At 41.0% G+C, this 27,253-nt stretch overlaps 2 protein-coding genes across 2 annotated transcripts in view; both read right to left on the bottom strand.

The window, feature by feature from the left end:
• Positions 1-42: 42 nt before the first annotated feature.
• LOC310937246 (apolipoprotein D-like) lies at positions 43-1,955 on the bottom strand (the record flags this gene model as incomplete). Its single annotated transcript, XM_083901476.1, has 5 exons — positions 43-278; positions 357-445; positions 1,533-1,654; positions 1,746-1,853; positions 1,941-1,955. The coding sequence occupies 5 exons, from the start codon at positions 1,953-1,955 to the stop codon at positions 43-45; spliced, it is 570 nt and encodes a 189-aa protein (XP_083757602.1).
• Positions 1,956-2,307: 352 nt separating this feature from the next.
• LOC310937178 (collagen alpha-1(XV) chain-like) overlaps positions 2,308-27,253 on the bottom strand; it is a 62,255-nt gene continuing 37,309 nt past the window's right edge. Inside the window, exons 5-44 of the mRNA XM_083901391.1 lie at positions 25,362-25,493; positions 19,325-19,399; positions 17,153-17,245; positions 16,381-16,579; positions 15,708-15,748; positions 15,348-15,512; positions 15,236-15,262; positions 15,023-15,085; positions 14,864-14,944; positions 14,196-14,243; positions 13,902-14,036; positions 13,088-13,141; positions 12,371-12,406; positions 11,875-12,000; positions 11,693-11,752; positions 11,524-11,550; positions 11,078-11,122; positions 10,904-10,966; positions 10,769-10,804; positions 10,601-10,675; positions 10,422-10,487; positions 9,396-9,458; positions 9,239-9,319; positions 9,075-9,110; positions 8,924-8,977; positions 8,760-8,816; positions 8,609-8,668; positions 8,453-8,494; positions 7,411-7,438; positions 7,233-7,301; positions 6,624-6,649; positions 6,036-6,116; positions 5,802-5,946; positions 5,632-5,705; positions 5,418-5,546; positions 5,255-5,302; positions 5,105-5,167; positions 4,825-5,022; positions 3,920-4,035; positions 2,308-3,825 (exon numbers count right to left, since the gene is read on the bottom strand). Coding sequence (XP_083757517.1) covers positions 3,624-3,825; positions 3,920-4,035; positions 4,825-5,022; positions 5,105-5,167; positions 5,255-5,302; positions 5,418-5,546; positions 5,632-5,705; positions 5,802-5,946; positions 6,036-6,116; positions 6,624-6,649; positions 7,233-7,301; positions 7,411-7,438; positions 8,453-8,494; positions 8,609-8,668; positions 8,760-8,816; positions 8,924-8,977; positions 9,075-9,110; positions 9,239-9,319; positions 9,396-9,458; positions 10,422-10,487; positions 10,601-10,675; positions 10,769-10,804; positions 10,904-10,966; positions 11,078-11,122; positions 11,524-11,550; positions 11,693-11,752; positions 11,875-12,000; positions 12,371-12,406; positions 13,088-13,141; positions 13,902-14,036; positions 14,196-14,243; positions 14,864-14,944; positions 15,023-15,085; positions 15,236-15,262; positions 15,348-15,512; positions 15,708-15,748; positions 16,381-16,579; positions 17,153-17,245; positions 19,325-19,399; positions 25,362-25,493 — 3,219 coding nt within the window. The 3' untranslated portion in view covers positions 2,308-3,623. The remainder of the gene's footprint in view (positions 3,826-3,919; positions 4,036-4,824; positions 5,023-5,104; positions 5,168-5,254; positions 5,303-5,417; positions 5,547-5,631; positions 5,706-5,801; positions 5,947-6,035; positions 6,117-6,623; positions 6,650-7,232; positions 7,302-7,410; positions 7,439-8,452; positions 8,495-8,608; positions 8,669-8,759; positions 8,817-8,923; positions 8,978-9,074; positions 9,111-9,238; positions 9,320-9,395; positions 9,459-10,421; positions 10,488-10,600; positions 10,676-10,768; positions 10,805-10,903; positions 10,967-11,077; positions 11,123-11,523; positions 11,551-11,692; positions 11,753-11,874; positions 12,001-12,370; positions 12,407-13,087; positions 13,142-13,901; positions 14,037-14,195; positions 14,244-14,863; positions 14,945-15,022; positions 15,086-15,235; positions 15,263-15,347; positions 15,513-15,707; positions 15,749-16,380; positions 16,580-17,152; positions 17,246-19,324; positions 19,400-25,361; positions 25,494-27,253) is intronic.

Genomic DNA, 27,253 nt, shown 5'->3' on the forward strand with positions numbered 1-27,253 from the left:
GTTTCTCAATAACACAACACGTGAGGCAAAACAACAAAATGTTCACTTCATGACGTCACAACCTGTCTGGTCACATCTTGTCAGACGCTCTACGTCAACACCAGCGGCTGCCAGCTTGTCACGCGACTGGCTTACGATTTCCTCCGCGAGGACCCGAGTGCGAGCGAGGATCCAGGCAAAGTCGACGTGGAACGCGCCCAAAAAGCTGTTGCAGGAGTAAACCAGGGCATATGACTGGTAGTCCGTGGAGAGCACCATGTAGGGCGCACCAGGAAAACCTGCAAACACCAAGAGTATTCTGCATTTTCTGGTTATAAAAACAAGCAAAATTATTATAATAATAATAATAACTCTACCTTTAAAGAAGCTGACACCAAGAATGGCAGGTTGAGATGGGTCTGTAACTCTGGCGACGCCGTCGATTGAATTTATCTTGCCGTTGGACCTGCTCGGCGAAAAAAACACCACTTACTTAGGATGGAATCAGCAGTTAACCACCAGGGGGCGACTGCAGTGGCCCTACCATTCCACTGCTGAGAAATACATTCGCGTTTTTTCATAAGAATATTTCCGTATCAAGCTCAAACAAAATAACCTCATGGATGAAACACAATGTTTATGTTAACGCCTGCGACTTGAAATATTGCGTCCATGCCAACGCGAAAAAGACGCCCGGAGGTAGACGGGAGGGTAGTGACGGAGATTAATGTTTGGGACAGACGGACGTTAAAGGTGCATTATGTAATAAATCTAAATCAACTGGCCATAAAATCCTCCTAATATGTCACAGAGACTCAGGAATAATGTTCATATAACAAACTGAACTCACCAACAACAACAGTACAGACAAAATATTTGCATTAAAAAAAATATATTTTGCAGACTGCAAATCATGTTTATGTTTTGAAATCATGTTTCGGCGTCATGTGGCGCCACCTACCGCCGTCTACCAATCATTGCAGTCAGTAGAGTATCAGCTGCCGAGCAACCACGGGTTGCCAGTTACGTCAGAAAACGAAACCTAAACGACCTCGGTGTTTTGAATTTGAGTGTAGTAACCGTTTTTGGCCACATTCTTACATGTGGCGCCGTTAACAAAAAAGGACACAAATGGAGAACTGGCAAAGCACTCGGAGAGCGCAGACATCCGCCAAGGCAGCTCAATGTGATAGAGTCTACCGATCATGGCCAACATTTAATCACTTATTCCTGGTCCCATTGCGGACATTTCCTGAAAATTACATCCAAATCCGTCTGTGACTTTTCGAGTTATGTTGCTAACAGACAGACAGACGGACAAACAAACTGTACGTCCTTGGCGGAGGTCGATAAATGGAGCTTAATAAGCGGCAAAAATAAACGCTGGAGACTTTACAAGAGCATGAAAATGGGCACAAACTGTAACACAGTAAACTGAGTTATTTTCCTACTCGGAGGTCGTTCTATTTGACCGTTACAGGGGCCTGGTTTCCTGTGAAACTCCCAGTTTTCAAATACTATTAATTAAAGGTAGCGTTTAAAACTCCTCTTACAGCAACTCCGCATTGTGAACGCTGACCGTGCCGTCGGCGAGGAGAGAATACGTGGCCTGGACACATTTCCCTCTCTCAAAGGCAGCTGGCAGCTTCTCGATCTCGTACCACGTACCCATGTACTGAAGAAGAAGAAGAAGAAGAAGAAGAACACAGAACACGTGATGAGTGGATACAGCCAGAGACGCCAAATCTGCGTTTTTTTATTTCTACCTTTGTGACGTTGAACTGGTCTTGAACAGAAGGCCGAGGGCAGGAGCCAAAGTGTAAAGACTGAGCGTCGACGGCCGCCAACGACGTCAGCATCAGCACAAACGGGACCTAAAAGAGCGAGGAGTGAGAAGTTAGATGAAGAGAAACAAAGGGTCAAAGATATTAGAAATACAACAATTAAAGAACGCGCAGTACATGAAACGCCTCCATGTTCAGGAGGCGACGACGACAGCAGAAGCCGACAAACAAGACCTTTGGAAGAGAAAATGAGACTGAAAGAGCGTGTTGACACAACCTTTGACCTTTGAGGCCACGTCAGCTGCTGCTGCTCGACACGTGTTTGTGTTCAAATTTGACACCTGAAATTAAACAATCACACAGATCAGTCTCTTTATACGTCATTAACAGGGTTAATTGTGAGTCAAAACACAAAAAAAACAGGTAAAATCCCTCTTTGCGAGGTGGAAACGTGCTCGCGATTTAACGACGACACAAGAACGTGTTAAGAAAACAACTTTTATTCAACAAAGCACCAACATTTATACAAAAACGTGCTCTCACTTTTGCCCGTGGAAATGTGTGTCTTGGAAATAATGTTTTTGCTGGTTTTTAAACGTTTTCTTCAGAGTTGTAAACTTATAAATCTATGCAGAAAAAAAGAAGGAAAGGCAAATTAAGTGAGGAGGGAAAGAGAGGGGGGGGAAAATAAAAAATAAAACGATAAATTACATTCTTGAATTGAATCGCTTTGATTTCTGTGTTATGTGCTGTGACGGCATAAATAAATCACTGGATTTTTAAATTAAATAGCATATTAAGAGAGAGATAGAGCTGCTATAAAAATAAAAAAAGGTGAGATCACAGAGGTGTGTATATGAAAAAAATAAAGCAACAAACAAACAAGTCCAGTGCAAGAAAAATGACTTTGGTGGAAACACTGGGAGTTTGTGAAAAGTCCAGGTTTTAAGGGAAAAAAACCAAACACAAACACAAACACAAATAAAAGTGTCGTCTTTGATGCTTTCGTTAAAAACAGGAAAACAGTCTTTGGGAAAAATCTTCTGATGCCATATATTATTATTTCAGGACGGGTGCAGCCACACTTCTGTGTGTGTGTGTGTGTGTGTGTCCTCGGCGTCTCCATGTTCAGTCTTTTGAAGAATAAAAAGACGTTTATTTAAAGTAAAAAAAAAAGAAAAAAAGAGACGTCTCATCCTCAGCACACCGGGGCGACAGCGTGCAGCCATTTTGTGTGGTTTTGATTCTGGTCACGAGTCCACGTTAATAAATAATTAGCACACTCTACCGTATTTATTGCTTTTTTGTCCATTATGTGCTGCAACAGTAACGGAAAATCTATCAATTATTCTGTTTTTTTATCCCCAAAGACTCCCAGAATACACCTTTGCTACCATTACTGCCTCTTAAAGCTCATATTTTGGGCATTATTGAGCCATTTTTTCCAACACTTCCACACCTCAAGGCTCTGTTTAGTCGTCTATCGGCTCTTCTACTGCACAGTTGTATGTATTTTTGGCGGAAAATCTCAAATAGGGATTTAATCTCCCCATTTAGAAAGAGTACAGTAGAAAAAGTCAGTCGGAAACGGATTTAAAAGGTCCAGGGTGTAATATTTAGGAGGGTTTATAATGCAATCTGCATTTTCACCACTAGATGTCACTAGTTCTCCCACACTGGACTTAACTTAAAATCTGTGTTTTCAAAACCAACAAAAGTGCTGCACAAAGCACCGACGATGTGCTGGAAATGAAGAGGAAAGATTCCCAGAGTGTTTGACATGTACGGTGGCTGACGAGGGTTTTTTTCTCGTGGAGTGGTAAAAAAAAGGGAAGAGGAAAAAAAAAAAAAGAAGGGACTTTAAGGTGATTTGTGGGTCTCGACGCAGAGGACGATGAAGTCGTTGGAGCAGCTCCGCGTCTGCTGGCCCACGAGCAGACCTGAGGTCAGGCTGGACGACTGGCCCATGACGGACACGTGATCCGTCCGCCACGTCTCGCAGTGTTTGTCCACCACGCGCTGACCCCTGCTGGTGGAGCCGTGCCAGATGCTCTTCTGAGGCCTGACGGAGGAGGAGGGACAGCGGGACGTTTAGTGTGAGACACGGGAAAAACAAAACACAAACAAAAACACTCAGGCGACCAACGCTGACTGACCAGAAGGGGTCGGCTAAAACGTCTCGGCCGTCGAAGGAGTAGATGGGTATCCTGGAGTTAATCGGTCCACCGTCTCCGCTGAAGATCGAGCGCCAGCTCCTGAACATCACGTCTCCCTGAAAGAAGACGCGACACTTTAATGCCGGACAGCAGGAGGAGGCTGAGGCTGGGTCTGGCTGTAGCTACTGGAGGGTTAGCATGCTAATGTTGCTAAAGCGACAGTGATAACCATGTCCAGTGTGTGCGCCGTTGTTGGGCTCACTTTGTACGTCAACAAACACATTGGCAACAGGTAGAAGAACCTCGGCCAACGAGCTCCGGACCCTGACCTTGATTTGTGCTACCGTTACCAGTTAGCTAGGCTAGCTTTACACGACAACGATCTGAACACAAACCGCAAAAGTGGGCGTTGCGTTCCCACTTTTTATTTCGCGTTTAGACGAGCGTCTTCGGGTGGAAATCACTGGGTGACGCAAAAGTGTGTGAAATTTGATGTAGTGTGCGTGCCAGGTGGCTAGGGGGCACTGTGAAAGTAGCGCGAAGTAGCAGCTAAGGCAACTTGAATGTCCGACTGATGGATTATAATCCGACATGTTTGTTGTTGTTTGTCTGTACTGCACATGGATCTGACGTCAACACTTACGGGAGGATAGCCAGCGTGAGCAGCTCAGAGCACACTTTTGCGTTTTCAACCCTTTAGACGGGAACGCGACGGTGGAGCGTTTTTAAGATTTCCACTCTGGACAGTGGGTTCATTTCGTTTTTAAGCCCCAAAAACGCTGTCCGAAAGGCACATCTGATAAAATATTTTGTCGTCGTTTCACACCGAGATCGTTGCCGTGTAAAGCCACGCCTAGCCTCTTTACGACAGCACGATGCTAACCTTCACTTCAGCGCAGACTCACCCTGAGGTTGGTCACTGGCAGCCCGTCGCGGAACCCGTGGGAGACCACGTGGACCAGGTCCTGCCTGTGGGAGGACACGAAGGCGCGGTAGTTGGCCGCCAAACCCATGGCCTTGGCCTGCTCGTAGCACATGCGGTCGGCCATGTCGAGCCCCATCATGTCGCCCGAGTGGGGCTGGTTCAGCGCCACCAGGTTGAGCTGGAGCGAGCGGGAGGGACATTAGCGACATTATGTTTCATCTCGATTAAAGACAAACTAAACAACGTGTCGTTCCACTCACCCGCTCTTTAACCGAAGTCACTCTCTCCATCGTCTCTCCTCTGATTTGATAAGCAGCTCGAGGCTACGTGAAAGATTTAAATCATGTTATATACACCTATTGTTTTATGTTTAAAGTGAATCAAGAGCCATGAAAATAAACAACAAGTACCTCGTCTTGTGGTATGATGTTACTGGAGAGGGAGAGCAGACTGCCAAGCTGTGACAACAAAAACACAAAGAAAATCAAAGACTGTGAAACTGTTTTCATTTCTATTCATTGAGTTAAAATGGACTTTCTTCACCTGGAGAGACGTGTTTTAATCATATTTTACCTGGATCTCCTTCCATCCTTGTGAAACCTTGAGGTAAAGACTTCCTGTATCCATGACGTAGGCCATGGTTCCCTCTGCGTCCCTGAGCGTGTGCTGCATCATGCTGTCACGCGTCGCAAACGTTTTCAACTGACGAACGAACGCAGAGAACTCCAGTTAAATTTACGAGAAATTATAAAAAATAACAATCAAAAGAGACAAATTCGAGACTTACGGACGTCGAGTCGCCTGAAGATCCAGGAGGTCCAGGTGGACCAGGAGGTCCTGGAGGACCCGCGATGGTCAGAGCTGCCGTTATATATATATATATAAAAAAAAATAAGGTCAACATCGTTCATGGAATCTGAACAGTGAAATCATCAAAACACAAATGATTTGTTATACCTGAACCATACGGTGAGGAGGGTCCAGGAGGTCCTGGTGGTCCAGGACGACCCGTGACACCTGGTTTCCCGAAACCTGGAGTACCAGGTTGGCCCGGCGGCCCAGGTCTGCCTGGAGAACCGAGTACCGAGTCTCCTTTGGGACCCTGAATCATTTCAGATGGAAGTTTTTTTATTTTCTCTGTCAAATCATTCGTTAGAAAAGAAACGGGCGTAAATCTCACAGGAGACTCACCACTGGTCCTGGTCTCCCCGGGATCCCTGGTGCTCCTTGAATACCGGCCTCGCCTTTGCTTCCCTGTTCCCCTTTGGCTCCCTGCGTCACACAGACATGATGAGTATGAGTTTATCATGTTAGGAAATGACCTGAACATCAGAGAGTAAAGATCGAACACACAGATTCACTATTTAACAACATTAAAAACATGGAGGTCAAATAATGGCCTCTGGGTTATATTATAATAATTTCACCCACATTTTAGAACCTTTAATTCACAGTTGCACACTGTAAACTCTGCAAAGCAGACAGGAAGAGAAGGAGCATCAGTTAACTTTGTGTCACTTTTGCTTCTCTGTCAATGAAAAAACCATCAGCAACCGTCTTCAAATTCTTCTCACACATTGATGGTGGAGATTTAACGTTTATACAACGCTCTTTACATCATGTGCACTTGTGACACTTTCTACCTCCTCATTTTCCTCACACAATGACAAATATAGTGTCTTATTTACAAAAACATTGCTCTGGGATTTAAACTGCAGTAACACTAAAAGGTATCTGTTGTATATATTTGACATACATCGTGTTTAATATGAAACTCACCATTGATCCTCTGGTTAAGTATGGAACTACAGAAGAGAAAAGACAAGACGATAAAGGGAGGAATGAGTTATTATACAAGCAAAGTGATTTTAGCAGCAAATATTGGGTACATTTTCTGCCTTTGGTCAAATTTATGGACATTTAAAGTTTTTTTTTTATTATTATTATTCATCCTATTACATGGACGTTTAGGCTACGTTTAGAAAACCAGGCTTAGCTGCGATAGCTTCCATTTCTGACCGTTCTCCTGTAGGGCATTCTCAAAAAACATTTGAAATGATTTACTGTGTGATATCTGTGCAGATCTGTGAGAAACAAAGATGTTCCCTGCAGTCTGAAGAATATGATGTGTATATATCAAGAAAATTATTCATCTAAAATGATATTTTGACACACATTAGAAAATTGCAGTACGCCATATTGCGATTTTGATTAAACGTCGATTAATGGCTCAGCCCTAAACTCCTGCTTCAATCCTGAGCGGAACAACAAACATGACGTTTTATGTTTCAGTATGAACGCGTGAACATGAAAGTTACACGTGACAACACTTGTTGTGGCGAACGCGAGGCGTCAAATCTGATCAGGAATCAGTAAGTGCTGACTCACGTGACGGAGCTGGTAATCCAGGAAGACCCCGGTCTCCTTTATCTCCTTTAGGTCCAGTCTGACAGTTTCCTTGGAGAAGGAAAAAAAAAGACTCACGTGTCACTTTAAGAAGCATGAATTAACTTGTTTTTTTGTCTGTAAAGGAATATATATTTTCAGTGGTGATAATCGAACCTACCAGCTGCAACGGTTCCATTGGGGTTAAGCTGAAACAAAAACGTGGTACAAATGAGCGATGGATTTGGAGTCAAACATTGACATTACATGCGAGTGATTAGTCCACTGTGTTACTGTCACGGACATGCAGGGGGGGGGGGGGGGGGGGTGTGTGATTTCAGTGCTACCTCTGGAGGTTTGTGGCACCGAGCCTTCATCTTTCCAGACTCGAGGTGCAGCGTGCAGGAGTACGACGGAGACGTCCTCTGAGTTACGACGGGACGTTAGTGACGACACAGAACAACATGCAGCGAGTTAGAGGGAAGAAAACACTGTGGAATCACTGGGAAATGATGGGTTTTTTTTAGTCACGATCGTGATGTGATGAGAGGAGGCTAAAATGCGAGGAATGAAGGGGGTTAGTGTAGAAAGGAAACGATGGACTGCTCCGTGTGGAGAACGACTTTCAATCAGCTCGTGTTGGAAGTCTTATTTTTACATTTTAAAAATGAAATTAAATAGATTATAAATCCCTCCAACACAGGCTGTAATGAACTATTTCATGAGGTCATGCCGTCATAACAATACACACAGTCGTATACGGTGATTTTCACAGAGTAGTCAGACACCTTTACTTCCTCTTTGTGTTATGTTGCAGCTTTATGCTTAAAAAAACCCCAATATTTCTCTTAAAGAAGAGACAGATTAGGTTCTAATTACTGAAAAGTCACATTGACGAGTATCCAGACACATTGTTTTAACTCATGACGAGTTACTGATCAAATAAGACGACGATTAGTGTCTGTAGAGTGGGAAATTCTCTTAATCTCTTCAAATTAAAAGCATCACAGTGGCACAAATTAAAAGTAAACTTCCACTGGAGATTCATTGTTATTTCATTAAAAGTCTGGTCCCTTCACTTATTCAGTTATAATATAACATCTGAAAACATGGGTATTTGCACATTACCCACAACAACATACCAGAGAGGAAATAATAAATAATAAATAGCGGCGTCCGGTTACTGCTGTGAAAACAAAAACCACCGTAGACATAAAACTTACAGGCATTTTGCAGTGAGGTCTGGGAGGAATGGGGAAAACTGTCTTCAGAAACCACGAGAGGAGAGAAGACCGTAAACATTTGCACAGTTAAATATAATTTTAAAAAAAAGAAGCTAAAAAACAAAACGTGGTATTTAAAAGAGTTTTTTTTCTTACTCCTTTGGGGCAGTTGAACATTCCTGGACGGCCTGGCAGTCCTGGAGGACCGGGACGTCCCTAAGAATAGTCCAAGTGGGGATTATTATGAGCTAGAGGTTTTATTTTATTTTTTACGTTACTTTAGCTCTTAATTCCAAACCCGACTCACCTGCAGACCTGCGGAGTCTCCTCGCTCTCCTTTTTGTCCCATTTCACCTGCACGACCCTAAGCAGACACATTAGACATTATCCAAAACCATCCACAATTATACAGATAGACAGATTGAGTTAAACATTATCATCGATGGAGATAAGGAGGTCAACGGTGCTTACAGGTCTTCCAGGAAATCCAAACTCTCCTTTATGTCCTGGAGGTCCCACAGGTCCCTGTTAGAAAAGGAAAAAAAAACAACATCCACATCAGATTTCAGTTCACGTAAACAAACACGTAAAGTAAAATCTGTCGCTCGTCGTCAATACTTACTTGAATGCCGGGGGGTCCTGATACACCGTTATCTCCCTGATGAGGAAAATACATTTTCATGACACCATTGAAACACTCATAAAGATCAGCTTTTCAATGAATCTGTGCATGTTAGGATTCAAACAAGAACACAGGCAAAGGACAAATAAGAAGGAGATGCAAACCTTGACTCCTTTGGGACCAGTCAGGCCTGAGAGCATGGGCACATCTGCTGACATCATTAAGCCTGGCTCACCTTTTTCACCCTGCAGTCGCAAACACACAAGTTAACAAACAAACAAACAAACTATGTGCACGATTTATATCACAGTACACACTTACTTTCAGGCCTGGACGTCCATGAACACCTGGTATCCCAATGTCACCCTTAGGACCTTGTACTCCCTGGAAACAAATCGGAAAAATGTGATAAATAAATTAAGGTTTGACAGAGAATATTAATATTTCTCCATGACCAACTCTCACATAATATGCGACAGTGGAGTAAGTTGTAAGTGTTGTATTATAGCTGTCTTTTGTCACTTGTTTGGACTATATTTGGGGGAAACTTAATTGGAGCTGCGTGGTGAAGGGAACAGCAGCAATCAGATGTGCAAGAAGTAATAGAAAATCACGATTGTGAGAAGTCCTACTAGACTGTCCAAGTTTATTTTAGCAGTAGATTCCACTTCAGAAACTTTTAATTTAGGACCTTGTACTCCCTGGAAACAATCGGTAAAATGTGATAAATAAATCAAGGTTTGACAGAGAATACTTCACAAAATCACAAGTATTTATCCATGACCAACTCTCACATAATATGCGACAGTGGAGTAAGTTGTAAGTGTTGTATTACAGCTGTCTTTTAGCGTAGTGTCACTTGTTTGGACTATATTTGGGGGAAACTTAATTGGAGCTGCGTGGTGAAGGGAACAGCAGCAATCAGATGTGCAAGAACTAGTAGAAAATCACGATTGTGAGAAGTCCTACTGGACTGTCCAAGTTTATTTTAGCAGTAGATTCCACTTCTGAAACTTTTAATTTATAAACTTTTATTCAGACATACTGCAGCGCTGCCGTATGTGCTGCTTTACTCATGCCGTGCGATTCTTCCGCCTTGTCAGTCATGACATAAAGATGTGTCAATCTGTGCAAAGCACAGGAACACACACTGACAAACACAGAGAGAGTCGTGTGGAGCTGATGAGCTTAACCAGCTTTAATGTGTCTCTACTCATTTGTGTCATGTGCTTCATCTGGAAGACGAAAAAACCTGACGGCTGAATATAGTATCGAGAACATCTGGCTGTCGTGGTAATTGGTTCAATGATGAAATCTTCTGTTTTTTTTGTTTTTTTTTTAACTCACATCAAATCCCTGAGCTTCGAAAATCCCTGAGAAGTTGTAGGCACCATCTGTGTCGTTGAGAAGAAGCTAAAAAAGAAAAAGACAGATGGTAGAGATTTGACAAACTTCATTACTCAAAAGGTCAGTGCCGTATGAAAGCCTGAGTACGTCTGGAAGGACCCCGGTCTGGTGCCGCTTACCTCCTGGAGGTTGATGACAGGTCCTGGAGGACCAGGTGGTCCAGGGAGACCAACAGCATCCCGTCCTTTCTCGCCCTGAATGAACACAATTAACACTCAGAGTCATAAGTGCACATGTATTTCTCAGTCTGACCACTTCACATATGCAGCTTTTCTCGAAGCTTTTACCTGTTTTCCTGGTTCACCTTTGTCCCCCTTTGGTCCCTGCAGACATAACGAGTCAAGTACAGAAGTTTAATCCACTATCACTAACCAGTGTGTGCTCAAATACAACTAACTAACTTTAATTCAAAAGTTTCTGACCTCAACTCCCTTTAGTCCGTCCAGTCCTGGAAAGCCTGGCCGCCCAACCATACCTGGCTCCCCCTGCAGGAGAAATGAGGAAACATTGGTCACGGTGCTCGACCACAAGCTAACTTTGACACTTTAGAGCTTAGATAGAGGACAAAACATGAGGATGACAAAGCAAACACTCACCTTATCACCCGTCTTCCCCGGAGAACCATTAACACCATCTTTACCCTACAAGAAGATGCAAAAAAAAAGGAAAAATAATCAAATTAATAACTGATATTGACATGATAAAACCACAATAGAATTCACTGTGTGACCACTGATTCATATTGTAATCAATAATCGTTTTAAACAAGCATAATTTATGGAGACAAGCATCTATTCTGCAACTATAGACAGATTTCTGTCAATTTTCCAAAATAACAGAACAAATATTTGACAAAAGACTCAACAAATAGTTTGAAAAACACCAATAATTAAGTGATAATCAGTCAGTTTGTACAGCTGAATGATGTTAAAAGTCACCTGCGGAGTCCCACAGGGCTCTATGTTTGGGCCCCAAGTTGTTTTTCCATATCTTGAAGTAACTAAATAATAAATTCTCTCACACATGACAAACAAAAACGTACCTTCAGTCCTGGAACTCCTGGAGGACCCTGTGGAACAATAATGGAACAAGAACCTGATAAATAATATTTACCAGTGACTGGGCAACATTGTTGAGACGAAATAAGGATAATAATAATAAAAAGATATGTATGGAGCAGAATTGTCATCATGGGAACACGCTGCGTGTACCTGTGGGCCTGTGGAGAGTGGACCTTCAAAACCACCGGACAACGCAGATCCTTCCAAGTCCTGCAGAAACAAAATAATAATAATGATAGTTTGCTGTACACCGAGAAAAGAAAATACTATATAATAAATAATATGATTCAAAAGACATTCAGATCTTAGATCATAGAGTAGTCGTCGAGTACCTCAAAATCCATAGTGAAGCCTCGTCCTGGAGGTCCGGGGGGGCCCGATGGACCCCGGGGCCCCGGCTGTCCCTCTGCACCGTCTGCGCCCGGAAGACCCGGGAAACCTGTACGGCCCTGATCTCCCTGATAACACATTTAAAAGATCGTTTTTTTGTTACAGAATTGTTATAAACACACAAAGGCTGCAGTCAGTGATGGTTAGAAAGTAGCTTAAAGGTGATACTTGAGTTACTAGAAAACCACTTTTTTAATAATATTACTTCAGTAAAAGTACATGACATTTACTGCACTTAAGTATCAGTAATTTTCTCCTATAAAATGTACTTAAGTTCTCGAAGTAAAAGTATTGAAAAGTGAGGAGTAAAGATTGAGCCATGATGGCTCAGTGGTCGGGAAGAGTTGTCTTTCCAACTCTTCTTCTTCTGGTTTTATTAGGTAGGAATAAGTAACAAAGACAGGAAGTAGGAAATGAATAAAAAAAATCCGATCTTACCTTTGGTCCTGGTTGACCGCTAACACCGTCAGCTCCCTGTCAGAAAATCAACAACAACAACAACATAAACGACAACAAACGACTAGGCTCGTTCCTCACGAGGTCACATGGGAGGTCACGTGATCGGCCTCATTAAGCCCCTGAGATCAGCGGGTTATTAAGACGACGTGTAGTTGTTTGTGTTAACTGATCACTAACCGCTCTGCTCTGGGGAAATTACAAACAGGAGCCACGTTTAGGCGTTTAGGGTTTTCAGCTACACAGAGACAGACGAGGAAATAGATTTTTACTATAATTAATATTATTTTTAAAGCTTTTTTGAACGTCGGTGTTAAAGTTGTAAGGATTACAGCAGCACTGTGTGTAATAAAACAGGTGAGGTTCTTTTGTTTGAACATAAAAACACAAGATGCTTTTGTTTTCCTAACAGTGGTTTAAAGACATTTAAGATTCTTTTTCAGTCCATGCATGTATCCAATATTCAGGATTGGTGCAATTCATGATATATTGATGATATCTATGATTGTGATGGAATTCAAGTAGTGCAAGACAATCATTTAAAGGTACAGTATGAAATTTGTCAAACTAAAGGAAGGGAAATACCCATTAAAAAGTCTAAAACTGCTGTCTGACATTATTAAAGGAAATCAGTCTATAAGTGCCATATTTTCAAAATAAAGTAGTCAGTATAAGAAAACCACAGATCCATGACGTCACCTTGTCTCCTTTGGCCCCGACAGGACCTGGATCTCCATCTCCGCCGTCGAGTCCCTGCAAGAAAACAGCACATTTACAGCATTACGGCGCATTTAGATGCATGTGCTTGTGCTAAAAATGATGAATTCAGAGAGACGGACGTGAATAAACTCAGTGCAGTAAAAAACCTGTGAGCGGTCGTTCATTCACACAGTTAGTAAAACAAAAGCCTGGTGGTTGATTTAAAAAGACACATTTCCCGTCAACTGATGCTGCGGCTGAAACCGCGTCATGTTCTCAAGCTCTTTCAGACTCTTTCAGTCTCTCCCGTCTGTTTGCTTGCCGTCTAGCTTGTCAACATACAGTCCTGGTGATTTATTTTGAAGAACCACAAGGGGGAGCCCAAAACATCGTCATAACTCGATCCCGCGTGATTCCTGATTATCAATTGAATTAGCTGTTCCACAGAGACGGGAAGCAAACAGCAGCAGGAGAACAGGTGCATGAACATGACTTCTCAATAAAGTTGGGGGAAATACTGTCTTTCTGGGCCCTTCAGTGTCCTGGGGCCAACTCTTAATACCTGACCAGACCCTGAACCAGAACCAGAATCTGAACCAGAACCAGAACCAGAACCAGAAGCGGAACCTGAGCCGCTAAACCACTCGTCAATCACCTGGAAACAGAAGCAGTTCTTCTGAAGATCAGAAAAGCCTCGTGATCTTATTTCAAACGTCAAAGATGAACTTGAGAAGCTGCCGAAAGAAAACTTTCTGTACAAACAGTTACTGCAATTTCGATAAACAATGAGAGGAAAAGAAAGGGAGGAGCTTACAGGAAGTCCAGGTTCTCCCATCTGTCCATCCGTTCCGTTTTTGCCGGGAGCCCCAGGAGGTCCGGGAATGACGTCCCCAGACGAGGTTCCAGGGGGCCCTGGTTTTCCTGGTTGTCCAGGCGGTCCTGGAGGCCCCTGAGGAAAACAAGACCACATACACTGTACTCAAAACCCCATGAATCCATCTGTGTCTGTGTGCAGGAGGAAGATGAATGAATTCATCCAGAAGTGGATCATCCCAACTTCATATAATGCAAATATTCAACAGTAACATACACGGGCGATGAGACTCACCCTCATTAATTCTGCGTCAGCGTCAAAGTCGTCAAATCCCGAGCCCTCCTGATGAAAACATGACCCACAAACACTTCATTAACTCCAGATTTTAATGCTTCTAAAACTCAAATATATCAATATTCTATCAATATTGTCTTATTGTGATGTGGCAACGTTCGCAGCTACTGAAAGAAAACTTCATTTGGAGAATAAAATCTATTCTCAGGTATTTCAGGTATGATAATCAGGTCAATTTCTTTGTGATAATTATCATTTATATGCACGAATAAAGCAGCGTAAACAACACGTCTGCAGCAAATGTCTTTTTTTTTTATAGCGAACTACACCCAGTTTATCAGGGAATTTATTCACTCTGGCACAAATGAAAACACGAGTGTCAGGTGTGAGGAATAAAAACACTTTACGCTGCACTTTGTAAAGTCTTTAATTAAAAAGCTGTAAGCGAGGTGAAAGGTCTCAGCTCCAGCATTAACCTCTGCTGAGCTGAGACAAAAATGTCCTCAAATGAACACGCCGACAACAAAACAGCAGCTACAGTCCAAGAAATAACAGTGATTATTATTATTGTTAAATATTTCACAACTTAAAGAAGAAAAACAAGCAGAATTCTGTTATTTGTTTGGCTAAATTAACATAATTTCTGATAATAAGACACAATAACATACCATGAAAACCGCAGACTTGCCAAGTCTACCTGGAAGTCCAGGAGGGCCTGGAGGACCAGGTAATCCAAAACCTGTATCACCCTGAGGAAAACATGAAGTGGTATTATATTGTATTATATTATATAGTTCATATTGTTATTGTTATTGTTATTATTTTACCTTTTCTCCCTTAAGTCCTGGCTCGCCCTGGAGTCCTGGGAATCCTGGAACTCCAGGTTTTCCCTGTGGAAAAAAAAAAAAAAAAAAAAAAGTGCAGATAATAAAGCAGAGATAAAGCCACATCCTCAGATCGTGCAGCACATGCATATTATATCTTATCCAGAGATAATAAAACAGTCCTAAACGACTCTGCAGGACTGGAAAATCACTAACCTGTAAACCAGGTTCTCCGTGGTTTCCCTGAAAAGGAGAAAAACATTCAGTGTTTTATTTTTTTAAATATAAAAAAAAACAGACAAAACAACAATATGTGTTTAAAACTCACAGGCTGTCCGTCTTTGCCTGCTGCTCCAGCTGGACCTGCAGGTCCCCGTGGCCCCTGTGGCCCCCGTGCTCCTGGCTCCCCGTCCGCAGGGGCCGGTCCCGGGGGGCCGGGGGGTCCCGGCGGACCGGCTGGACCGGGATCTCCTCGCTCGACGCTCTGCTTCACCTGGACCAGCAGGGCAGAATAATAAGTGTTTTAATTGCGTTATCGTTAATTAAGGTAAAGGCTTCGTGAGGCCATTGTGTCATAGTGGATTAATTAAGAAGCAAATGTTGGATTAGTGTAGATTATCTAACAAAATCTTCAGCTATTTATTTCTTTCTTTTTTGAAATGAGAGAATAGAACAGAAAAATACTCACATTGTCAAGAACTGATGACTGAGTCGGTGCCAGAGAAGGAGCTGTGACACAGAGACACAGTTTTAATTATTGTTTTATACAAACAGACCAGATTACAGATTACAATAAATGAAAAGACACAGATAGAGAGACAAAAAATATGCAAGAATACAAAACTAAGTAAATAATTAGTATTTAAATGAGGCAAATATACAATATATTTAAAAATATTAAGATACAAGATGATGACTTGCGTTGATCTGTCTAACCTGAACCTAACCACAGTTCAAATATTAGCCTTAAACTTTAACCAGCTCCTCAGGAAATTAGGTTCTACCTCATTAGGACCAGGTTTTGGTCTCTGTGAGGACTTTACTGGTCCTGACAAAGTCAGAAAAACATCCTAAAGAGGTCACAAATACAACCATAGACACACAGATGCATAAAAATAGAAGCCGGTGAAGAGAAGGAGGAGGAGAAATTAGGTTTACAGCTAAAATGACTCATCACCGCCATCTGCTGGATGATTTTAGAAATGCACCATGAACAGAACATAATAAAGAATTTGGTATTGGAGTGTTTAACACACATACAAACAAGAAAATAACGCTGAAAAAAGGACGAGGACGAACGTAAACTAGAGTGAAAGAACGATAGAAGAGACGATACAAGGGAATAAAAAGAGTGGAGTTACTCGATGATGCAGAGATGGTGGAGATGGTGGTGAGTGCCGTCGTCGTCGTCTCCTCTCCTTCACCGGACAACTCCTCAACGTCTCCATCGTCGTCCTCGTCGTCACCCCGGCTGCTGCTGCTGCTGCTGCTGCTGACTGACGACTCAGTGGGCGGAGCTTGGACCGGCATGGTGTAGGTGGAGTCCAGCTCTGGGAGGGGCTACGTGACGACGACAACAACAACAACAGGAAATGGGATAAGTCGGCATTTTTGAAAAGTTGTACTTGGGACAGAACATTCGTTATGTAGTTAATTGGATTGAGTTGGTTCATCCGAGTCAATCAACAACATTCTCTGTGGTCTGCTGAGGCCACCGTAGTTTCCTGACACACTTGGAAGTGTCCTGAATCTGTTGTCTCGCCATTAGATGTCACTTATTCTTACACACAGGACGTTTAAGTGAAGAAACTTAAGCTTTTCCTTTGATTCTGTTTGACTAAAGTTCACAAATGTCTGTTTAACTGTTTAAATGTGTGGGGTTTTTTTGTGATTCTATTTGATCAAAATACACACATTCCCGGGAAATTAATCTCCTGCCAAGACTTTTTCCTCTTGGTCCCTATATAATATTTTATTTTGGGTCATTATTATCTATTAAAATGTCAAATTTTTAAATCAAGAAAGCAACAAAAAGCCACAGTGACAGAGTATGAAGAGAGTTGTTCCAGTCTCTACTAACTGCAGTGTGTGTGTGTGTGTGTGAGTGTGTGTGTGTGTGTGTGTGTGTGTTACCATGGTATACTCTCTCTCCTCCACGACTTTCTTCACTTCCTCTCTTTCCTCCATGTCCTCATACGTGTCGTCACCGCTCCCATATCCAGACGCCTGGAGAGAGAGAGAGAAATGAAAGAAATGAAGAAAATGATTCAAACGGTCGTAGACGAGCTGATGATATCAGAAGTCGAGGACGTGGGAAGAGAAAAATGCAATCAGGGAAAAAGGCCAAGAGGCTTAAAGATGACTTTAAAACACAGAGTTTGGTTCTCACAGTCTCTAATCTGGAGTTTAATAACTTTAATTTAACTTTATTCAATGAAATCTGATGCAAAAATGGAGACAAAATATAAAATATTAGTGCTGGGCACTAGGTTAACGCACGGAAAAGGACGCGTCCAGGCGCCGTTTACCAGTTAGCCGGTTAGCGTACCTACAGTCGAACTGGAGCAGTTTGTTTATTACAGGAAAAGAGCAGCGCTACAAATATCGTTAGCATACCTGTGTATAGCGTATGTGTGCCTCTGTTTTTAAAGTTTAGCATTATTTTAACAATCGAGAGTCACGTAAATATGACGCCACGCGCGTCTTTTTCCAGTCAGTCATCATCGAAACGCGTTGTGCATTAACGCTGACACACGTTAACGCGCCTAGTACTATAAAATATACAGTACAGCTAATAATAAATGAATGAAAAACAGTATTTTTAAAATTAAGCTTTTTTTTTTTTTTATTAAGCCATCATTACAGAGGCTAATAGAGTATGGATTAAGTCTGAAACTGAATAAAAACATTTTAACTTTTACCTTGAATGTCGACTTTGTAAGTATTACACGTGTAAAAACAACAGAAAAACAAGTTAAACTTTTGTTGTTTGCAGAAAAAAACTACACTTCGAAACAGAAAGTGGCTGAAAAAACTCACTTCTGCTGGTAAAACCTTTCTGTATTAACTTAAATGAGTAAATGATATGAAGAAAACGTTCTCGCAGTTTTAATGAACTTCATCGATCGAAGGATTTTCTTTCATTTTCTCAAACATTTTCAATTAATTTACATATTAAGTTTTAAGTGGTTAAATGAAAATACCAACTCGTCTCAATCCATTAGTCTTAACGGATTATCAAAAGTAAATAAATAAATTTGGCTCATTTAGTTTTATAAAACAGAACAGTGCTTCCCAAAGTGCAGTCTGAGGACACCTTGTGGACTGAGAAGGTACTGCATGAGCACCATAAGAAGTCATTTAAAATACACTTTTTAAAACTTTATTTAATAAATAAATTACAAAATAACTTTGTTTATATTAAAGTTGCTTTTGAAGCAATTAGTTTTACTTTTATGTTTTTTAAATTAACTTTCTAAATATAAGCATATCTTACTAACCCATGTGTGTGTAAGTAATAATGTTCATTTATTGTGTCTGATTTTCTATGTTGTGACTATGGTACACATGTTGTGAGGAGGAAAACATTGGATTTACATTTTTAAGAGTAAGATAAAAGCTCTACTTCTGTGTTTTAATTAAAATACTGAATATTTGCACATGATCTTATCGTCTGTGTCGATCCGAGTTGGTATTTGATTTTCTTTTGGCCTCAGAAATTAAACATAGACCACAGTCATTCTCATGTTTGGAGAACGTCTGTCTGGAGATTAATTCTGGCTTGTGCTCAACATTCCAAATGTGTTGGACGAAACCTGGTTTGTGCTTGTGGACAAACATTATTTTATACTTTATAGACTTTGGAACCGTCATGTCACGCCTGTCAAAACAGACAAGAAACTACCTGGAAAAAAAAGATGCGAGAACCAGGTTTTGTCCTGATCATTATGACCACACTGCAGTACCCTTTATGCACCACTAGAGGGAGCAATAGTTCCAGGTTCTGGAAGTGACTGCAGAAGCAGTGTGTGTGTTCTGAAAATACCAATTAGAGCTCGACTTCATTGAGTTTTAGGATGTTTTGGCTGCGCGTGTACATTTCTGTCATAGGACGTGAGGACTAATGTGTATTTAAACCTTTCTCGTGAGGACCTTTGACAATGTGGGGACATTTTGATGCTTTTTGATTTGTTTTAAGGTTTAGAGCCAGGATTGGGTCAGTTTAGGGTTAAATTAAGGGACAGGCGTTTCGTTTTAATGGCCAGTGCGAGTGCCGTACAAGAATGTGTGTGTTTTCACACTCACATAAGGATCGTCCTCCTCACACTGGTCATCTGGGGCCGTGGGATCTGACTTCAGCAGCAGCTGCTGGATGGAGCCCTGGAGAGAGATAGAGATGGAGAGAGAGAGGGAGGGAGGGAGGGAGGAGTGGAAGAAGAAGAAGACAAGAGTCTGTGTTATGTTGCGTGGAAATTTACTTTATTCTGTCTCATTTAATTTTATTGGGGCTTAGCACACATTTCCCACACACCAGCAACAACACAACACAACACAACACAGCAGCGCCTCTGGCTTTATCTGTGCCCGCCGTTACCCCCGCGTCATTACACCAAACACAAACAATTACACACGATAACGCCAGCGGACGACGGTGACGCAGGTGTCGAGGGCTTTTTTGAGGCCGTGACCTAAATCTTACCACCTGTGTACGACGTAGAGACGACTGGAAAACACCTTTTTCTTGTCCGATACAGATTCTCTTTGACTTTGTCGTTGATCCTCTCACCTCAGCTTCTTTTATTCAAACCTTGTTTGTTTGTTTTCAATTAAAACTTTTGGGAAAATTTGATTTTAAGTAGTGAAGAAGCCGGTTAGAGCAATTCCACAGCTGATTATCGACTATAAACACGACCTGAGAATCAATCAATGTCCTTTTAGTCAGCTGCTTGTTTGGTTATATATAATCGTCAACTATTTCGATCATCGATTAATCGGTTTGAAGCTCTTTTCATAATTAAAACAAGATTTCTGATTGTTTTAGCTTCGTAAATGTGAATATTCTCCAATTTTTTAGCACCACATAACAAAGAAATCAAAAAATGTATCATTTTTGGTTTCTGGACAAAACAAGACGTTCAAGAACATCATTTTATGACATTTTATGGACCAAGCGATTAAATCGGATTAATCGATTGCGAATATAAATATACCATTTCTCCGTTTTGCGGTACTTTTTGACTTTTTTATTTATAGTTGTTTGACTTAAGGCCAGAGAGGGAAAACAACAAACACCTGCTTTCAATGGAATGAGCTGCTGCACCCTCTGAGGCTGGATGCTGGTGATGGAGTGAGTGGAAACAACAAAAAAGAGCATGGGTGGATACGGAGAGTTAAAGGGGGGGGGGGGGGTGGCAGCTAAATCAGAGACATGTGTTTGTTGCACCAAACAAACAAAAGAAACTCACTTTTTAAAACCACTTCAGCATGTGAAATACTCACACACACAGATACAACACAGATGAACTAAATCTAAACCCATACAATCAGACGGAGATAAGGGTTCGTAGCTGCCGATGCTACGTCGCGTTTGTTTCATAATGTGTTAAAGCTGGTTGGCTTCACTTAAAAATACCTCTTTTACCTCTTTGTCTAGAGGTTTGTCTCTGTTTGGAGAGGCAGCAGTCAGGGGATGAAACCACTCTCGTTGGCATCGGCATTTTAAGTATGACACAGTTGCTGTGTCAGTGCCTCATCTGTGGGAATGCAGCGCTGCGTGTGTTTAGGTTTCATCATGAATTAGAGATGGTTTTGTGTTTATTCCACAGTCTGGGTATTGTCCACGGACGCCCGGCTGGTATTTGAGCGTCTCTTCCGCGTCGAGGAGGAAAAGGTCAAGCGCTCGCACTGTTTACTGCTCTGCGTGTGCAGCCATCGACGGCGTCAGCCGTGTTGTGGAAAGTGTTGTTGCCACAGCAACAGCGAGCGTAGACGCCGCGGGTCTACGGGTGATTATGTCACGGTGTCAGAGGTCAAGAGACATTTAAAAGTGTGGCAATTATAAAAAATCAACACTAAGATACAATACTGACAACATACATCATCAACATAAGAAAGTTATTTTTCCATACATTTCCTTTCAAACAAAGGTCTTTGTGCAGTTTCGCCCCCTGGTGGCTACTCAATATATTATTATTTCCTGCCTGGTTGGCTTCAAGAGCTACTAAGGAGTGTTAGGGCCAAACTGAAGAGATATTTAATTTTTTATATTTAGAGAATGTTGTAATATTACGGGGAAAAAGTCGCAATTACAAGTTTTTAAAGAAATCAAGAATAAAATCTAGTAATATTCCGACTTTATTCTCATAATATTCTGACTTTATTCTCATAATATAACGATCAAAATATTACAACTTTATTCTCGTAACTTTACGACTTTATTCTCGAAAGATTCCGATTTTATTCTCATAATATTACGACTTTATTCTCAAAAGATTACGACTTTTTTCTCATAATAAAGTTATAAGAAGATTCTGACTTAATTCTCATAAAATTACGACTTTATTCTCAAAAGATTACGACTTTATTCCGACTTTATTCTTGAAAGATTACGACTTTATTCTGCAACTCGACTTTTAAATCTAATTCTGACAAAAGCATCAATAACTACTTAAAGTAATTCGTTTTTTTTTTTTTTAAATATAGACTCATATAGACTATAAATGCAATATAATAATAGCATTACATTTCAATTATTTGTTTCACACGCTGCAGAACACGCCCACTTTTTAGGCCACACACCACTCTGTGACCAAAAAAACTGCAGCAAATCATTTTTAATGAGGTTCTTATAACAGAGAGAGAGGCACAGGGAAGTTTATTAAGAGTATCCTTGGCTTTCAAAGTGCATTTTTTAAAACATAATGAGACAGAAAAACACATTCAGCCCAGGGAGAAGCAGAGGAGCCATAAAATAAAAAGTGCACACTCATTCTCACTCAGTCTCTCACACACACACACACACACACACAGCTACACGACGCCAGAGCGCTTTACTGTGACGCGTGAACGCAAAGGCACGAGTGAAGTTAGTGTCAGAGAGGCAGCAGATATTATTATAGCGTATATTTGTTTGCATGTGTGTACGACTGCAGGGAGCTAACGCCACCGCCGCCGATCCTCCTCCTCTCTCCTCAGGCGGAGGATCTGTGACGGAGCTGCCAGCTCAAACACTGAACAGCTGGAAACCAAACACTCACCACTGGTCCCTCTTTGTCTGAGAGAAGCCCGAGGCAAAAGCGATGGATAGATGTTTTTTTTTAAAAATATATATATATTTGGCAGATGTCACTTCAGATCGTTGATGGCCTTACGCTGCTGCTGCTGCTGCCTCAACTGGCTTTTTGTTTGCTTGTTTTCGCCCCGCTGTGCCGTCATTCATGACGCTTTTTAGGCGTTGGACATTCGACAGTAAACATACATACAAGCAACAAAAGAGATGCACACAAAGAGAGCCCGAAACCTCAGAAATAAACCACAGACGGTGACGTTCTGGATGCCTCTGCAATATCTTTAGTGTCTTTTGTATTTCTAAACAGAGAGCAGTTGTTTGTGTTGCCACATAAAATAAATCTGGAGCATGTGCATTGGGGAACGCAGAGTACCTCCAAGTGTTGTTTATCAACCTTTTGTTGGCTTTGAACTTGTATAGAACGACTGGAAAGTGCTCCATTCATCCTCAATTGGGAAAATAGCAAACAAAAATGGCGTGTTTGTTCATTTCGGCTTCCGCACACTTGTTTTGGCAGAGATTTTTATGTCGGTTGCACTTCCTGACGCAACCCACCCATTTATCCACGCTCTGGACCAAGTACCCTGGACGTCCAATTAACAATGAGCAATGAACAATGATTGTGTGTAAACAGCAGAAAAAAAATTCAATGATAGTAGAAACGAGTCCTTAATGAGGTAAAATCTTAGATGTAATAATCCCAATCCGATCCAATTTTGCTTTACACAGACAAATACAAATGTAAATAATCTGAGCAGTTTCAATAGGTTTGCGAGGTCCCTAAAAATGGTAAAAACCAACATCTCTTAAAAGTGAGTTAAAAGCCAAAGAGAAAAAAAAGTGTTTTAAGAGAGGACTTCAAACCAGGAAGTCTCATTTTTGGAGAAGGAAGCTTCTCCGGGAGCCAGTGAAGTGTCGCTAAAAGGTAAAAGTTGAGCCACAGCGTATATAACCAAGTGTAGTCGCTCAAGTGACGTCTATAATATAATAATATGTAATAATAGTTGAGGATATAGTGATAAAATAACAGTGGAAAGAGGATTTCTTGAGGACAATGCAGTCAGGAAGTGTCCTTCCAGGTTAAATGTGACAAAAAGTATAAACAATAAGAAAAGAAAACATTGTTGACAGTAATGAGTAACATTTTTATGTATGCATTGTTCAAATCTGCTGAAGAAATAACAATAAAAATCTTAATACAAGCTAAATAAATGCCAGCACTTTTGTGGCCGACATTAAAACATGACCGTCATAGCTGGTATTAAACCACAGTCGGTTGTAGAAACTAATTTTTTTTGGCTGATCCTCCCCCTGAGACCAAAGCTCCTAAAAACACACACACTCATGTTCTCTCTGCATGGATCAGTGGATTTCTTGAAAAACTCTCATCCCATAAAACATTACTGTTACTTGGCAACGGTGAGTTCTTTCCACCGTCCTGACCAAAAAAAAACCATCTCGCAGTTTTTCCATCACATGAATTTAAATATAAATAAGGAGGAAAAGAAGAAGAAGAAGAAGAAGAAGATTCCTAACATACAGATACATATTTCCTTGTTCCTATGTTCACACCTAATCCAGGCTGATTCCTCGCCAACTTCACTGCCTCGCTGAAACCACACTACGACGTCGGGGGGAATCGAACCGTGGCCTTTACATCCCTGCTTCTTCTTTTCTTTTCTTTTTTATTATTAACTTATTTGAACTCCGTTTTAATCGAGGATCTGGCGGCGACTCCGACAGTTGCACTTCGGCGTAAGTCGTTCAAGATGAGACGACGCGGGCTTCGTTCCAGAAACATGTAAATCACAGACCTCGTCATTTACGAGGCCTCGCAGGAGGAGACGCCGCTCGTAAACAAAAACACGCGCCGCCGTTCGTTCCTCTGACGTCTGCTATTGTGTAAGACTATTGTGTTCATGTCTCAAATGTCAAAAAAACGACAGGTTTCCCGCAGGTAAGAAGCAGAGAATTGTACTAATGTAACTGTAAAATTGACTTTAGAAAATGTTTCTTATTGTCACATAAATATGTCATTAAGGATTATTTTTTTTTATCGTAAACATTATGATGTGAAATCATTTAAAACCACAGGGTCCTGGAGTGATGGGAAAGAGCTGGCTCCCCCTTGTGGAAGTTCAAAAATAATCACTTTAACATAACATTAGTTCATATTAAAAAAAGATCCTCCTGCTCCGGGCACTAGTCCGGGCACATCCGGTTGCGTACATTGAACCGCAGAAGAAGAATAACGTCCGTTGTGGAGGTGTTTCACGAGCGACAGTGTCTTCTGACTCTGGGTCTGACTCTGGGTCAAAGGTCGTCAAAGGGACTGCGGCTGGGAGTCGTGAAGAAGCTATTTTTAAACATTGTTAAAACAACGTTTTGATAATGAGTAGCAGTGCATCCACCGTTCCAGAGGGGGGAGCTGTGCTTCTGAGAGCGGGTGTGCTGAATATGTCACTTCCGGGGAACTGGCCAATCACAAGACTCTGTTTTCTGGGTGAGAGAGTTGAGTCTGAAATATCGTGGCTGGGAAACAGCGTCAGAAAAGAGGATTTCTATCGGCTCGTTTACAGCAACTAGGAGGTTTTTGAGCATAAAAACAAGTTAATGTATGTAAGTAGACCTCCATAACTAACATATATGTGCAACAGGACCACTCTATGTGAGCTTTAATGAATGATAATAGAAAAGAGTTAAACTCTTGTTTCTCATTACAAATGCACAGCAGTGGCTAAGTAGTGAGTGATTCCCACTCCGAGAGTCCTTTCCCATGATTAGCGTCTTCTTTCTTGTCTCTTTTGGTCTAAAATAAAAGCGCGAAACCGACTAAACTGGAAAATGATGTGCACAAAGACAAAGTTTTCAGCCAAGGGTCGATGAAAACACTGCACACATTCAGACGTGGAAAGCACGACCTCGGTCTAATCTGTATGTGTTCTCAAAATCTACACAAACACAGATTACAGCCCGTTTCCACTCACCTAAGATCTTAATAATATCTGACTTTCGTTTGTTATCGCGGTCGGGATAAAACGCGTTATAACTCACCACAAACCGCGTCAGGCCCGTGCCTCCGGCGTTTCCCACGAAGATGCCCGAGCTGGCCTCGAAGGTCAGAGGTCGAGGACTGCGGGTGAAGGCCACGCGGTGATATTCCTCACAGTCCATGTAGAGACGCACCTGAAGGAGACACGCATGCATGTTTTATTTGACATAAAACTAGAATTATTAAATAGTTTCACTAAGCCCTGAGCTTAGTCTTAATTTTAAAAACTTTCTCTCATTTCAAATAAACATCTGTCAAAGATTAGCTTTAACAAGTGAGGACTCCATCATGTGACTTTGATAACAGCTGGTGAAAGCTGATGAGAGTGTGAAAAGTACTGAAGGAGGAGAACATTTCATTTCTTGACAAAAAAAACAAAAAAAAACAAAAAACTTGCTGCATCAGAAATGTGTCACAGCCCACAGTGTTCGAGTGTCTGCTGATGTTTGGTTTTTTTTTCTTCCTCGCTTTGAAACAAACATAAAAAACACATCAAAGTTCCCAAGAGTGGATTTAACTTAATGACACGGATTGTTTCTGTCACAGCTGATTCCCCTCGCGTCGCACAAATCTCACCAAAAAAAACACACATCACTGAGTCAAATCGTTTGTTTTCGCTGATGTCGTGGTTTACTTTGTGTCAATCCCATAATAAACACACACACATATATATATTTATATATATAAAGTCTATTTTCCACATCATGCTGCTGCTGCAAAAACAAAATAGAGCTGAAAATAATCATTAATGCTCTATTTCAAATATTTATGTGTGTTATTTGCTGTGTTAGCCACATTCTCTATGGATCTTTGTGATATCCAATCAGATTTCAGTTTGATTTCCTCTCACGTGAAGTCTGTATGATTTCAGTGTGAAGTTCTCCACCTCATTCATCTCAAGTCTAAACGTCATGAAATTAAAAGACTCATTCTTGTCGTATCACTTTACTCTTGATGTTTAATGTCCATCTGCAGCGTCGTCTGACTGAAATAAAGTGTGTCCCAAAATGATGATGAACATGAAGAAGATCATGAAGAACATGAAGGACGAACAACATGAAGAACATGAAGAACATGATGGACATGAAGAACATGATGGACATGAAGAAGAACATGAAGAACATGAAGAACATGAAGAGCATGATGAACATGAAGAACATGAAGAGCATGAAGAACATGCTGAATATGAAGAACATGAAGAACATGAAGAGCATGATGAACATGAAGAACATGATGGACATGAAGAACATGATGGACATGAAGAAGAACATGAAGAACATGAAGAACATGAAGAGCATGATGAACATGAAGAACATGAAGAACATGAAGAGCATGAAGAACATGCTGAATATGAAGAACATGAAGAACATGAAGAGCATGATGAACATGAAGAACATGAAGAACAACATCAAGAGCATGAAGAACATGCTGAATATGAAGAACATGAAGAACATGAAGAGCATGATGAACATGAAGAACATGAAGAACAACATGAAGAGCATGAAGAACATGAAGAACAACATGATGAACATGATGAACATGAAGAACAACATGAAGAGCATGAAGAACAACATGAAGAACATGATTTATATAGAACATGATGAGCACAAAGAACATGAAGAAGAGCATGAAGAACATGAAGAAAATACTTTTATAATTTTCTGTTTAAACCACACAGAAATCCTTGATGTTAATTTTATCTGTGTTGCATTACATTATTTTTTTTATTCTACTTGTATAAAACCTAGTATTATTTTCTTAATTTTACTTCTTTCACCATTTGAAGACTTTAATCTTTTGCCCTTTAAGAAATGAGTTATAGATTTTAATCTTGCACTCTGTATTGATTCCTTGCAGTTCTGTCTCTGTGTTGTTGTTTTTTTAATGCACCTTG

The sequence above is a fragment of the Microchirus variegatus genome (genome assembly GCF_963457635.1).
Source record: "Microchirus variegatus genome assembly, chromosome: 15".
Taxonomy (NCBI): Eukaryota; Metazoa; Chordata; class Actinopteri; order Pleuronectiformes; family Soleidae; genus Microchirus; species Microchirus variegatus.